Genomic DNA, 13,760 nt, shown 5'->3' with positions numbered 1-13,760 from the left:
GCCTGCCTGGGGAGTCCCCCAGACCTCCTGCCCTGCCCTAAAATACGGCAGCCCGCTGCGGGCAGTGTCTGGAGCAGTTTGATCCCATCTGGGTGTGTGCGGCTCCTGCCTCTCGGTGCTGCTGCTCTGCTCTCCATGCTGCAGCATTGGCTGTCCTCGGTCAAGCTTGACGCTGTCCCCGCGGGGCAGATGCTGGCCACAGCCCCCCGGGGGCTGCCTTCACCCCGAGGGGTCCCTTGGGTGGTTTGTCCTCGTAGGGTGGGATCTCTCTGCAGTAGTTTTTGTTCAGGGGGTGTCTGGCCGGCAGCGGTGTGGGGGTCCGCTGGGACCTGCTGCTCCGGCTCCTGCCTTAAAAGGTGTCAGTGGACCCCAGCCCCTTAGGGCTGAGGAGCTCGGTGATGGGGTGGCTCGCTGCTGGCGCTGGCTTTCCACCTCCTCCATCAGCCCCGTCCCCGAGCCAGGTTGGACAGGGTGGGAAGAGGAGTGGGGCGGTGGCAGCGGCCGCGAAGCACAGGCGGCTTCGGTGAGTCACCGATTAGAGCGTCTCCCTTCCCGGTCTCCCCTGGGTGACGAGTGTCAGCAAACACCACCCTGACTCACCCGCTGGTGGTAGCGGCTCCCGGAGCTGCCGCCTCCTTCCCGAGCCAGGGCGAGGAGCCTGCTCCAGGGGCTCCTTGCGTGAAGGCTTTGCTACCCAAAAGCATCTTTCCTGGGCTGCGGTGCCTCCCATCCGATCAGGGACCGATGACTGCACAGGGGTTTTGTTCTCCTGCTGTCACTTGTGGCCTCCTTCCAAAATTTCCAATCCACTCCGCCACTAATCGGTCTCTCCCAGGCCCTGCGGTGGCCCCGGCCAGGAGGGGTTTGCTGGTAGCCCAGACCCACAGTGCGGGCCTGGAGTATGTGCCCAAGGTTTCTGCTCTCTACAACCTTCCCTGTGTCAGCACAGATAAATTGAAAGCCCCCCCTCCTCCCCAATTGCCCCAGGAGGGTGGGGGGCAGCTCTGGGGGCAGCTCCGTGGGTGCGAGATGGGCTTTGGAGGAGCCACGTGTGTAACCTCCCCCACCCCGTGGCAGCATCCCGCATCCTCGTGCAGGAGTGTGTGTGTGCCCGGCACGCCTGCCCACAGTGCACGCCGTGCCTCCCCGGCCCTGGTGCCGGCATGAGTCAAGCCGTGGTGGTTAGCCATATTTTCCATCCATCCCGTTGGAGACATCATTGGGCAGGAAGCGTTCCCGCATGGGTTGGGCTCGGGGAGGCCGGGAGATCCCAGGATCCTGCCGCCCTGTCATGGCTGGGTGGGGACGCCCAGGCTGCTCTGCCAGCGCATCCCCTCCCTGCAGCCGCGGGGTGTATTCGCAGCAGAAAGGGGGATGCGTGGCAGGGGAATGGGATTCATCCTGCTGCTTTCTCCTGGCTGGGATGCAACCGAGCTGGTGGGGAGGTGTCCCCTGAGTGGGAGGGCTTGGTGTCCCCCCGGGAGGGCATCGCTGCCAGGCTGCTCCAGGCACCGGGAGGTGCCCAGGGCCAGTACAGCCGCCTGCTCGGTGCCTCTCGGGAGCTGGCAGCAGCCCCACAGGCCATCTTAAGGTGGAAAGCAGGGGGGCTCAGCACCGGGCTCGGTTAAGGTGGTGCTGGGCTGGGGAGGCTGCTCTCACCTTGCACCCCATCAGCTTTTTAATGGCTTTAATGCCCCTTTCCTCACTCCCACCACCACTTTTCAGCAGCAGGAGCAGCCCTGTGTCTCCTCCACCAGCTCCCTGCGGGAGCTGGCCTGGCCGTGCTGCCCCAGCCTCTGTGGTCGTGACGCATCCGTGGGGCTCGGCCGAGCTCGGAGACGCTCCTGCTGCGCCAAGTCGCTCTCTGCAGCAGCTGCTCCTCCGAGCTGGCAGGAGAGAGGGATCAGGTGGCTCCGACAGCTCCGGGCGCCGCTCACGGTGCCAGATTTACGGCTAATTTGATGCAGCATGTAAACAAGCTGGCCAGTGCCAACTGGCATTAACTGGCACTCGGGTGCTTTGCGAGGCTGCAGCACCAGGGAGAGGCGGCTTGGCGTGCTCGCCCCGGCACACTCTCCTGCCCGCGGCTCCGGCAGCGTCCTGCCCTGCCGGCTGGATGTCCCCTGCCCCATGGGTGATGGGAGCAAAGCCCTGCCTTGGCTTCCCCTGCCTGCACCTCATGGCCCTCGTGCAGGCGTGGAGCTGCTCCTTACGGGGGTCCCACCGGTGCTGGTGGGGGACAGCGGTGGGGTTTGCCCTCATCTCTGTCTGTCCCCTCTCCAGGCCTGTCCGGGAACCCGACTGACCTAGAGAAGAGGCGGCAGGTCTTCGGCCAGAACTTCATTCCTCCCAAAAAGGCCAAGACGTTCCTGCAGTTAGTGTGGGAGGCGCTCCAGGACGTCACGCTGATCATCTTGGAAATCGCAGCCATAATCTCCCTGGGCCTGTCCTTCTACCACCCTCCGGGTGGTGACAATGAACGTGAGTCCCTGGGGTCCCCGCGGCGTGGTGGGGTGCTCGGTGGGGAAGCCACGCGAGCCGCCGTGCCCAGCTGTGCGGGAGCAGGGCTTTGGGACAGGTGCTGTCTCTGGAAGGTCACTCTGTGGGTCCCTCCACCCTGGTGCAGATGGAGCAGGGAGCTACTTCTGCTCACCCTTTAGGTGGTGGCTTCTCCCCATCCTTGGCATGGTCCCATCCACGTCCAGGGACCTGCACTGATGGGCATGTCTGGGCACAGTTGTCACCACAACGTGGCTCAGAGCTGCTCCTTGCTGCTCGCCCAAAAGATGCTCAGAGACCAAGGGGTCCATCTAGTCCGGTGGCTTCCCAAGGCCAATGGGGCTTCTCTTTTGGTTTGGGCATGGAGGGACAAGGCTGTCTGTCCCCTGGGACCTCCCCATGGCCAGGGAGTGCTCCTCCCAGCCATGACACCCCATGTGTGGCTGAGCAACAGCGTCGGGCGAGTCTTTCCTCCCCAGTGCTGGATCTCTGTACGGTTGGAGGAGTGGAGCAGGGGCAGGGATCTGGAGGTGCAGGGAGACGGCGACTCACTCGAGGGTCACACAGCGGAGGGAGCGCTGGGTGCGGAACTGGAAATAGAAGCCACCTGTCCTGGCTTTCTCAGCCCAACCTCTGCCAAAAATGAAAAGTGAAAAAGATGGGGGAGGGAACACAAATGCCTCCAGGGATGTAAAAACCTTCTGAGAGCAGGGGAAGCCCTTGGACCAGCTCGGGGAGGAGGAGGGAGGAGTAACTGTCTTCCAGGCTCTGCTCTGCGCGTGTTACTTGGGGGAAAGCGAGTGTCTCGTTGTGCAAACGAGTTTTCCCCTCCAACTGCAGTGTGCGGCCAGTCGACAGGCGGTGTGGAGGACGAGGGCGAGTCGCAGGCCGGCTGGATCGAGGGGGCGGCTATCTTGTTTTCGGTGATCATCGTGGTGCTGGTGACCGCCTTCAATGACTGGAGCAAGGAGAAGCAATTCCGGGGCCTCCAGAGCCGCATCGAGCAGGAGCAGAAGTTCACGGTCATCCGCAAGGGGCAGGTGATTCAGATCCCGGTGGCCGAGATCGTGGTGGGAGACATCGCGCAGATCAAGTACGGTGAGTGGAGGCGGCGGTGGCTGGGGTCTGTCCCTCCACCTCGGGAGCCTTGGCGGTTGCTCCTCTCTGCTTTGCCAGCCCTTTTGCCTTGAGGGGAAGTGTGGCTTCTCCAGTTACTCCATTTTGCAGCTTGCCGTGGCCAGGAGCAATGGGAGATGCTCCACTGACCTTGCTGCTTGCTGGCAGAGCTAAGCCAGGCTCTGCACACAGCTTTGGGTTGCTTTAGCGACCTGCTGGTCTCAAAAATGATTCATTTTCACAACCATGTCCTTCTTGGTGAAAATCTCCTCAGCAAGGAGGAGCATCTTCTTAGCAAGGAGGCGTAGCCCTTGGGCTAAACTAGGTCCTGTTCCTTGTTTGCCAGGGGGGAATGCTCATCCCATGCAGCTCCCATCAGGAAGGAGATTGGTCCAACATGGTGTTCATTTTCACACAGGGCTCTTTCCTTCCTCGGTGGGTGGATGATGGGATTGCGTAAGGGTCTGGATGTATCGGGAGGCTTTGGGAAGGACATGGTGTTGATTCAGTAAAACCAGAGGGGGGAAGCACCGTCTGATTGAGCAGACATCCTCACAACGAATGCTTTTGTGCATCGGTGAAGATTTTGGAGCCATTGGATATCATTTTATAATACTCATCTGTTGCTGCTCCTCCCTCTAGATTTGGTCCTTTGAGTCCCTTTGGTGACACACGAAGCCCCCTCCTGGGATGGTCAGGCAGGGGTGAGCTGCGGCCGGCCGGGCTGGGGCTGACCCCCCGCTTTGCTCCTCTCCTAGGTGATCTCTTGCCAGCAGACGGGATCCTGATCCAGGGCAATGACCTGAAAATAGATGAGAGCTCGCTGACCGGGGAGTCAGACCAAGTCAAGAAATCGCTGGATAAAGACCCCATGCTGCTGTCGGGTGAGGATCCCGGGCAGCTCTCGTGTGGTCGGCGCAGGGCTGGGCTGGGTTCATGACCGCTCCAGAATCCTGCGTCCCGGTGTTGGGGAGGAGATGGGAACGGCGTGCCCGTGTCCTGTCTCACTGTGGCCTTCCTGCTGTGCCAGGTACCCACGTGATGGAGGGCTCCGGCAGGATGGTGGTGACTGCCGTGGGTATCAACTCCCAGACGGGAATCATCTTCACTCTCTTGGGTGCAGGAGAAGGAGACGAGGAAAAGAAGGTGAAGAAAGGTAAGGAGAGCCACTGAAACTGCTTTTTCCCTCCTTTTGCCTTTCTCCCTTTCCTGGGAAGCATCCACCGGTGTGCAACAAGCTACACCCACATCCGTGGGACGCAGCTGTGTGTTAGTGCCCGTGACCCAGGCAGGTACGGTGAGATCTCGAGGCGGCGGGGGGGCATCCCTGCCTGCTGCCCCTTCGCCCGCAGTGTGTGGATCGTGCTGCCTGAGGAAAGCCCCCCGTCCACCCAGACCTCCACTCGCCAGCTCTTTCAGACACGGCTCCAGCTCTCTCTTCTCCAGCCGGCCGCAGCCGGGAGTTGCAGGGTGGGGGTGGCGAAGGCTCAGAGGGAAAAGCGGCCGATAGCGATGCCCCGCCGTGCCGTGGCACGGTGCTCATTGCCCGCCCCGTGGTGGGAAGGTGAGTCCTGGTTGTCCGCAGGATGTTAGTAGCCCACCCAGCACCCTGAGGACTTTGCTGAAGATCTCTGCTGGCGTCCCCTGAGCTCCCAGGGGAAGGAGGCGAAGCACAGCGGATGGCAAGAGGGAGAGGAGGGCTTGCGTGCTGGGGTTGGAGGGTAGGAGAGCAGCCAGGCGGGCTGAGGTGTTCCTGATCATGCTGGGACTCGAATGCTTTCCTGCCTCAGCTCTTGCATCTTGCTGCTTATTCCCCTGCTCTGTGCCAGCTCTGATACCAACTTTAAAGCCAGTATCGGTGCAAGCCAGGCTTGGGAAGCTCCTGCTCTCCCCCGTGTTGCTGCATCCCTGTACAGCAGGTCTGGGCTCACTGGGAGCAGCCACGAGGTGCGAGGTGCCAGCAGGAGGGAGCTGCCGGCTGGCATCGCTGGCTGCGCAGGCGTTCCCGCGCCGGGGAGCCCTTCCCGGGAGGCGATGCCACACGGGGAGAGGCTTGCCGGGCCTCTCCTGGCAGCCGTTCTGGCTCTGGGCCGCGTGTGCGCTGGGTTTCTCCAGCTCCGCTCACCTGGGGCAGGCGGCTGCTTGCGTCGCTGGGGTTCAGTGGCTCTGGAGCTCTTGGGGTTTAGCTGCCAGCTTGGAGGTGGGAGTACGGGGTGAGACGTGGGAGCAGTGCTGCTGTTGGAGCTCAGCAGCAGCTTGCCAGGTGCCCGGGCACAGCGCTTGGTGTTTTCCCAGCCCCCAGACTCTGTCGCTCAGCCCCACAGCAGACCCGGCTCTGTGCCCTGTGCCTTGCAGCCCTCAATTTGGGAGCAAAGCAGGGCAGGTGGCTTCGCCAGCTCATCCCCCTCCATGGTGCTGGGGGGTGATGGGAGGAAGGTGTATAAACCCCGTATCGCACAAGGCTTGTTTAGATTGCAGCAGCCCTGTGCTCCCCGTGTTGCGGAGGCACGTTGAGGACCCCTGTGTGTGGACCTTGCCCACCTCAGAGACAGGGGGCAGAAGCCCCCCACTATGGGGACGGTGCTGCCCACGGCAGGGGACACGTCTGTGCCTCCTGGGTGGATCCGCTTGTGCCCAACGGCAGCGGGAGGCAGGGAGCGCCGGTGCTCAGTATCTGCTGCACGGGGGTTGAGCTCCGCTTATGGTTTCTTCTCCCCGAGGGTCTGAGCCACCACTGGCACCCTTTGAAGCACTGACAGGGGCTGTAGTGGGTGCTGCGCGCGTGGGGAAGTCTGAAGCCTTGGGGATGGGGTGCCTGGGGGAGTCAGGGAGCTCCAGAGCCTCTCCGGTGCCGCCAACTGTGGACCAAGGCACGCGTGGTGTCCGGAGGGCGACCGCAGGGTGCTGAGCCTTGCACGCAGATGCCGCTGGGAGCGGTGCACGGTCCCTTGGAGCAGGGCCGACCCCAGGCTGTCCCATCAGCTGGACATTGAACGTGGGTCCATGTGCTCAGCCCTCCACCCTTTCTCTCTTTGAACAGGTAAAAAAACCGGAGCCCCTGAAAATCGCAACAAAGGTAACCAGCCTCTCCATCCTTTGAACCAGCACCACACTAACTACCGAGCATTCCTCCTTCCTTCCTTCCTTCCTTCTTCTCATCAGTCTGTGCTCTTTGCTGCTCCGGCGGGACTCTCGCCTCGTTGTCCTGGGAGAGGGTGCAACGGTCCTGCGGCCGGTGGTGCCGGCACGGCATCGCAGTGCCCTCTGGCACCCCACCCCGGGGCTGTGGGTAGCTGGGATGGTGCTGGCCAGCTTCCCCTGTGGCCACCTTGTCCCTGCGTGGGGCAAGCCTTTGTGCAGGGAGGACAGGGCTCTTCCAGCAGCCCAGACCACTGGCAGAGCATCCCTTTCTCGGGCCAAATCTCATCCACGTTGACAGGAGCTACAGCTGTGAGCTGGTGGCTCTGAAGCCCTCGCGTTCCCCAGAAGTAGTCCCTTTGTGGGGTTTGTGTTTGGGCACGGCTGGGGGAGAGACATGGGTCCCCTCATGCCACTCCTGGGATGAAACGTCCCACGAGGCCTGGCCAGCGCGACGGTTGCACCCTCTCCTCCCATGGCCTCGACTCCGTGAGCGTCTCCTCGCCAGTGTTTCTCACACTGTTCTTTGCAGGCTGTGGAGGAAGCCCATTTCTGCACCTCTCTCTCCACCTCTCTCTCTTTCTCTCTCCTCTCAGCAGTTTGAGTTTCCCTCCTTCCCGTCAGACTGTGTCCGGGTGCTTGTTTTGTCCGTGTCGGGTTTGTCGTAACCGTGGAGGTGTCCGATGTGGAGCTGCCCTGAGCTCCGGGGTGTCTCGAGCCATCGAGCGGCGACAGCCGGGAGGGGACAGGTCCTGGGGTGGCTGCAGGCAGCTATGGGGCCACCGCTGCTCCTCCAGCCCCGACAGCTGAGGCAGAGCCTCTTGGGGGGCTTCCCACCCTCTTCCCTTCCCATCCTTCTCCAAAACTTCCAGCTGACTTGGGTCTCCTTGGTACAGACCTTCAGCTGGACTAGACCAATTATAGCAGTTGAAAGCCTGGCTATCTCGGGTCCTAAAGATGTGATGGATGGCTCAGGGCTGGGATTCAAGGAGCTGGCTCACTCTTCATACTCCATCGAATTTCTAACCATCCCCCTCCATCTCACCCCCCTAGTCGCTCCCCTGGCAAGCGATTCCTGCCGAGCTGCCCACGGGCACTGCAGAGGCGGCACCGAGTGGGAGCGGGGTGCAGAGCAGGGGGGCTCATCAGGGGACGGGGGGGACCGGAGCCTCTCTGGGGTCAGCCCAAAGTGCTCCCCATCTGCCACAGGGTGTAAAGCAGCCCGCAGGCGAGGCTGGAAGAGACCTGCCTCCACCCCAAAGCCTGGCCAGAGGGTTTCTTGCAGCGCTGCCTTAGAGGTGTGATCGGTGCAGGGGTCACATCGCCAGTGTCAGCGCTGAGGATCCTTTATCCGTGGGGCTGGGGTAGACGGCAGAAAACTGCCCCATAGAGAGGTGGCAGGGCCCCGGGACACGAGGTTTCCATGTGCTCGGATGCGTGTGTCGTTGGGAATGGTTCTTGTTCTGGGTTTTCTCTCTCTCCCACCACCATCTTTCTCAGTGGTGTCCTACAGGTTTTCCCGGTCTCTCTCCTATTCACACGTGGTGTCTTATTTTGCCCTGGGCTGTAGCTAAAACTCAGGATGGTGTGGCCTTAGAGATCCAGCCCCTGAAGAGCCAGGAAGGGGTGGAAAATGAGGAGAAGGAGAAGAAGAAGGTGAAGGTGCCCAAGAAAGAGAAGTCTGTGCTGCAAGGGAAGCTCACGCGCCTGGCGGTCCAGATCGGGAAGGCGGGTGAGTGGCAGTGGCCCGACACGAGCTGTCACCCCAGAGCCTTGCTGGAAGTTGCACGGGGAGAAAGGGCTGTCCCCTTCCCCCGTGTCCCCTTCCCCCGTGTCCCCTTCCCCCGTGTCCCCTTCCCCCGTGTCCCCTTCCCCCATGTCCCCTCACCTGCCGTTCTCCCTCTCCTCCCAGGGCTGATCATGTCGGCCATCACAGTCATCATCTTGGTGCTGTACTTCGTGATCGACACGTTTGGGGTGCAGGGGCGGCCCTGGCTGGCAGAATGCACCCCCATTTACATCCAATATTTCGTCAAGTTCTTCATCATCGGTGTCACCGTGTTGGTGGTGGCTGTGCCTGAAGGGCTCCCGCTGGCGGTCACCATCTCCCTGGCTTACTCTGTGAAGGTGAGACCACAATGCAGTGGGGTTGCTAGGGGCACGATGGGGAAATTCATGCTTTTGGTTCTGACCTTCCTGGTCATGGTGCCTGTTGCAGAAAATGATGAAGGACAACAACCTCGTGAGACACCTGGACGCGTGCGAGACCATGGGCAATGCCACCGCCATCTGCTCGGACAAGACGGGCACGCTCACCATGAACCGCATGACTGTGGTACAGGCCTACGTCGGGGACACCCACTACCGCCAGATCCCCGACCCTGAAGCCATCCTGCCCAAGATCCTGGACCTCATAGTCAACGGTGTCGCCATCAACTCCGCCTACACATCCAAGATTCTGGTGAGTTGGAGAACCACAACCTCGTGTCCTCTGGCCTTCCCACTGTCGGCCATCCCTGCAGCTCCCATCCTGCCGTACCCGGTTTGGCATTGCTTTTCCTTTCCTCTCTCCTCTCCAGCCACCTGAGAAGGAAGGGGGGCTACCCCGGCAAGTGGGGAACAAGACCGAGTGCGCCCTGCTGGGTTTCGTGCTGGACCTGAAGCAGGATTACCAGGCTGTGCGGAACGAAGTGCCGGAGGAGAAGCTCTACAAGGTCTACACGTTCAACTCAGTGCGCAAGTCCATGAGCACGGTGCTGAAGAATGGCAATGGCGGCTTCCGCATGTACAGCAAGGGAGCCTCCGAGATCATCCTCCGCAAGTAACCGTCCTCCCTCGCTGCGCTAGTCCTCTCCCTGTCCCGTGGGCTTTAGGCTCCCGATGCGCTGTGGAGCTGTTTTGGAGGGCTGTGGGGTGAAGGGTGCCGGGCCGCTGTGCAGCGGGGAGGTGACTATTGGGAGGTGCTGCCGTGCAAAGGGTTTAACTCTCTTAGGGTGGCTTTGGTAAAGCTGTAGGAAGCTGTGAGTAAGGGGGATGCCCCCGTTTTGCAGATGGAGAACCTGGGTGACAGGGGGAACGGATCGCTGAGCCAGCAGCTCGTGCCATCGCCCGTCTCCCTCACCCTCCATTCTGGTCCTGCATTAGGTGCACCAGGATCCTGGACAAGAATGGAGACCCGCGGGTGTTCAAGGTGAAGGATCGGGATGAGATGGTGAAGAAGGTGATAGAGCCCATGGCCTGCCACGGGCTGCGGACCATCTGCCTGGCTTTCCGTGACTTCCCCGCTGACGCCGAGCCAGACTGGGACAGCGAGAACGAGATCCTGTCTGACCTGACCTGCATCGCTGTGGTCGGGATAGAGGACCCTGTGCGGCCAGAGGTACCGAATCCCAGCTCTACCCTGGCTGTCCTCTGCCCCAGCCCCGTTCCTGGGCCAGGAGCCCCTTTCCCAGCTGCTCAGGACCACAAGCCCCTTAAGAAAGCACAAGCAGCTCCTCTGCATCCATCCCTGAAGTGCCCCATGCTACCAGCTCCCTGCTGCTGGCATTTCTCTCCCACACCTGGACAAAATGACCTGGTGGCAGGTGTTTCCACCCAAACTTTCCCCCGGGCTGCTACCGGGGTCTGTGCACAAGCCAGGCTGGTTCCACATGCAGTTGAAAGGTGCATGGAGCCACCACGTAGGGGTGACAGAGGGGCGATGGAGAGGGGCAGGGCTGATTTAGCTGGTTCCTCCCTCCCAGCTTGCTGTCCCCCTCTGCCTCTGCCGCAGGGGTGACGTGCAGGCAGCTGGGCTAATGCAATAAGCCCTCTGATACCTGCCTCTTGATTACATTTTGGAGCTTGCCCCTGCGCTCCTGCCTTGCTTGCATCTTTCCTGATTAGATGTTCAAGTATCTGGGTCTGGGAATTGCATTACAGATGCCCCGTCTGCGCCAGCTCTGGAGGCCGTTGATTCAATTTGCTAATTTCTCACTAATATCCTCTTCCCCCACCGCTCCATAATAGATAAACCTATTAGTGCAGCAACGTGCTGCCGGGGCGGTGCAAGGGGGCGGACAAAATGCCCCGGTTGTGATGGATCACCGGGCCATGGCTTGGCGCCCAGCACCGCAGCACGACGGGGAGGAGGCAGGGAGGTTGCCTTCCCCTTGGGGCAACGGCTGGAAGATCTCCGGCTGTCTGTGCTGGAGGAGCTGCTCCGGACACGCACACGAGTCTGGCTGGAGCCGTGGCGAGGGCAGGAGGCTGCGGTGCAGGAGCAGCCGGCAGCGAGCACGGGCAGGCATCCTCTCCCGTCCCTGGTGGCTTCCCCCTGCACCCCAGGGATAAATGGCTGGGCTGGTTCTGGGGGGGGAGTTTTCGATTCAGCATCTCATCCCCAGTGTGAGCACCAAGCTGAGCTGCTGGTGGATGAGGTGGGCTGCTGGTCCGTGACCCCACTGGGGCCCTTTCCAGATCCTTTTAGGGAGAATGGGAGAGGAGCCGCTGGGCTCCCGGGATACCCAGTGCCGAACCCGAGCGCTCTGCCCTGCCCTGCCTGTCCTCCCCCAACTCTGTCCCCATCCCCCAGGTGCCAGACGCCATCCTGAAGTGCCAGCGTGCAGGGATCACCGTCCGGATGGTGACGGGGGACAATATCAACACTGCCCGCGCCATCGCCACCAAGTGTGGCATCCTGCTGCCAGGGGAGGACTTCTTGTGCCTGGAGGGGAAGGAGTTCAACCGGCTCATCCGCAACGAGAAGGGAGAGGTGGGAGAGCAGCCCCTGGGCCCAGCTCTGCAGTGGGTGTGGGTGGCCTCTCCGACAGCCCCAGCAGTGTAAGGCGCTGAATCCCACTGGGTTTTCCTCCTCTACTTGGATAAATGCAGCCGGCCCCTCCGCTTGCCAGGATCCTCAGCCAGCGCAGCCGCAGGGGCGTCTGGGTGCTCAGAGGCGAAGGCGCTGCCCCGGTTGGGGTTTGCTCTCCGGTGGGGCAGAAGGTTTCTGGGGGGTCCCTACCCCTTCTCACATGTGCCTTGTCCTGCAGGTGGAACAGGAGCAGCTGGATAAGATCTGGCCCAAGCTGCGTGTGCTGGCCCGCTCCTCCCCGACAGATAAGCACACGCTCGTGAAAGGTGAGTGCCTGCCAGCTGCCTTGGCTGCTGCCTCTCACCAAAGCATCTCCTTCTGCTCTGCCCGGGGGCTTCTGCAGCATGATCTGTGCTGGGAGCCTGCCCTTGGGGCTTATTTTCTCTGAACTGTTTGTCCCCGTTTCAGGAATTATTGACAGCACTGTTGGTGACCAGAGGCAGGTTGTGGCCGTGACCGGGGACGGGACCAACGATGGCCCAGCTTTGAAGAAAGCCGATGTTGGGTTTGCCATGGTACGGACGGGCGGTGGGTTCTCCCTAGGGGTGGCCCTCGCTCTCCGGGGTGAGAAACTAATGACACACTTGGTTATTCTCAACACTTAAATTATCTCTGGACTGGTGAAACTCTCCTCCAAATCTACAGGATGGCTTAAAAAGAAAAAAAGAAAGATTCTTTGGAGGTTTGATTTAATTCTCATGAGCTTTATAGGACTGTTAGGAAAAGACTGATGGGAAGCAGTCCTCTCAGAGCCCGGCTTAGGGCTGGGCTCCTCTGGCCCAGCGGGGGGGCCTGTGTCCAGCTGAAGGTGAGACGGTGCTTGCAGAGCATCCACGGCAGGGTCCTGCCTGGCCCCGGGCTCTGAAACCTGTCAGTTTTAATGGGTTTCCTGTGAATTGTTTAAGTTTAGGTAGGTGAAAGGAGCCAGGTGCTGAGTGGAGCCTTATGAGCCCATGTAGGGAGCTTTAAGCAAATGAGAAAATTTTGGGGAGCAGGGTTTTTTAGGAAGGTGTTAAATATCCAAGTGCAATTCTGGAGCCTTTAGGACAAACAGCAGAAGGTAGTCTGTCTTCTCTTGGGGACAGTACGGTGGGGCTCCCTGCCCCCATGTGCAGGATCAGGCCCTGGCCAGGCACGGGGCTTTGCTGGGGGCCAGGCATGGGGCTGCGCTGCCCTTGGGTCTCCGGAGAGCGGGGATCGAAGGGCATGGGGGGACCTTGGGCTGGTCTGCCCAGCTCGCTCCGAAGCTCGTGCCCTGCGACAGCTGGGGGTTCCTGGCTGAGATGGGTCTTGCAAATCGCAAGAGAGCTTCTCTGTGAAAGCACCAGGGAACCTGCTCCTTACATTTAATGCATTTGATTACTACAAAGCGAGCGCCTCTGTGTGCTGGCGGTGAGAAATGCAGCGAGCCCAGCTCCTGCAGAGCAAACTGTGTCCGGCTGAGATGCTGCAGGTGATTTTTGGGAGGCTGTGGGCAGCCCTGCTCACTGCGGGGCTGCCGTCCACCTCGGACGGGGCAGAAGGCACTGGGGCTTCGGGCCGCTGATCTCTCCCTCTCATTTGGGGGTCCCAGCCCTCCCTTGCAGCAGAGATGCCCAGGCAGGGATCCCCGTGTTCCCTGGCATGAGGAGGAAGCCCTTTCCCAGCCTTTCTGCGCTGTGGCCCCTGGCTGGGGCGCTCAGTGGCAGGCTGCAAAGCTGCCGCTGGCTCAGAGCCCCGCTCTGGAGCCGAGCCCGTGTCTGTCCTTGAAGGCTTCGCTGCTTTGGAGCCTCCTCTCTCTCAGGTGCGTTGGTGCAGCTGCAGCAGGACTCGCTGTCGAACGCAGGCCTGGCACTGGCTCTGGTGGATTTTTCTCTCGAGGCTGTTTCTGGGAAGAAGCGAAGACGAACAGACTGCAAGCGTGAAGCTCGCCCCGTGACTCACCCCATTGCTTTCTCCCTGGTCCTCAAGGGCATCGCAGGCACGGATGTGGCGAAGGAGGCTTCGGACATCATCCTGACGGATGACAACTTCACCAGCATCGTCAAGGCGGTGATGTGGGGACGCAATGTCTACGACAGCATCTCCAAGTTCCTGCAGTTCCAGCTGACCGTTAACGTCGTGGCTGTCATCGTGGCCTTCACGGGCGCCTGCATCACGCAGGTACGGGGCCTCT

General features: G+C 61.1%; 1 protein-coding gene across 9 annotated transcripts in view; it reads left to right on the top strand.

The window, feature by feature from the left end:
- Positions 1-13,760, top strand: part of ATP2B4 (ATPase plasma membrane Ca2+ transporting 4) — a 52,024-nt gene that overhangs the window by 24,615 nt on the left and 13,649 nt on the right. For 7 of the 9 annotated variants that reach the window (XM_087761696.1, XM_087761705.1, XM_087761699.1 and 4 more), the window contains exons 3-16: positions 2,284-2,481; positions 3,340-3,597; positions 4,374-4,499; positions 4,646-4,771; positions 6,656-6,691; positions 8,324-8,485; positions 8,666-8,880; positions 8,972-9,214; positions 9,333-9,574; positions 9,898-10,132; positions 11,327-11,506; positions 11,784-11,871; positions 12,014-12,120; positions 13,556-13,747. In XM_087761696.1, the coding sequence (XP_087617822.1) occupies positions 2,284-2,481; positions 3,340-3,597; positions 4,374-4,499; positions 4,646-4,771; positions 6,656-6,691; positions 8,324-8,485; positions 8,666-8,880; positions 8,972-9,214; positions 9,333-9,574; positions 9,898-10,132; positions 11,327-11,506; positions 11,784-11,871; positions 12,014-12,120; positions 13,556-13,747 (2,408 nt within the window). The remainder of the gene's footprint in view (positions 1-2,283; positions 2,482-3,339; positions 3,598-4,373; positions 4,500-4,645; positions 4,772-6,655; positions 6,692-8,323; positions 8,486-8,665; positions 8,881-8,971; positions 9,215-9,332; positions 9,575-9,897; positions 10,133-11,326; positions 11,507-11,783; positions 11,872-12,013; positions 12,121-13,555; positions 13,748-13,760) is intronic. The other 2 variants (XM_087761701.1, XM_087761704.1) reach the window with 1 other exon arrangement.

Source organism: Nipponia nippon, unplaced genomic scaffold (genome assembly GCF_047370975.1).
Source record: "Nipponia nippon isolate SJK-2023a ecotype South Korea unplaced genomic scaffold, ASM4737097v1 scaffold_25, whole genome shotgun sequence".
NCBI lineage: Eukaryota > Metazoa > Chordata > Aves > Pelecaniformes > Threskiornithidae > Nipponia > Nipponia nippon.
Note: the sequence above shows the minus strand (reverse complement) of the source record. Positions and strands in the feature narration are given on the sequence as shown.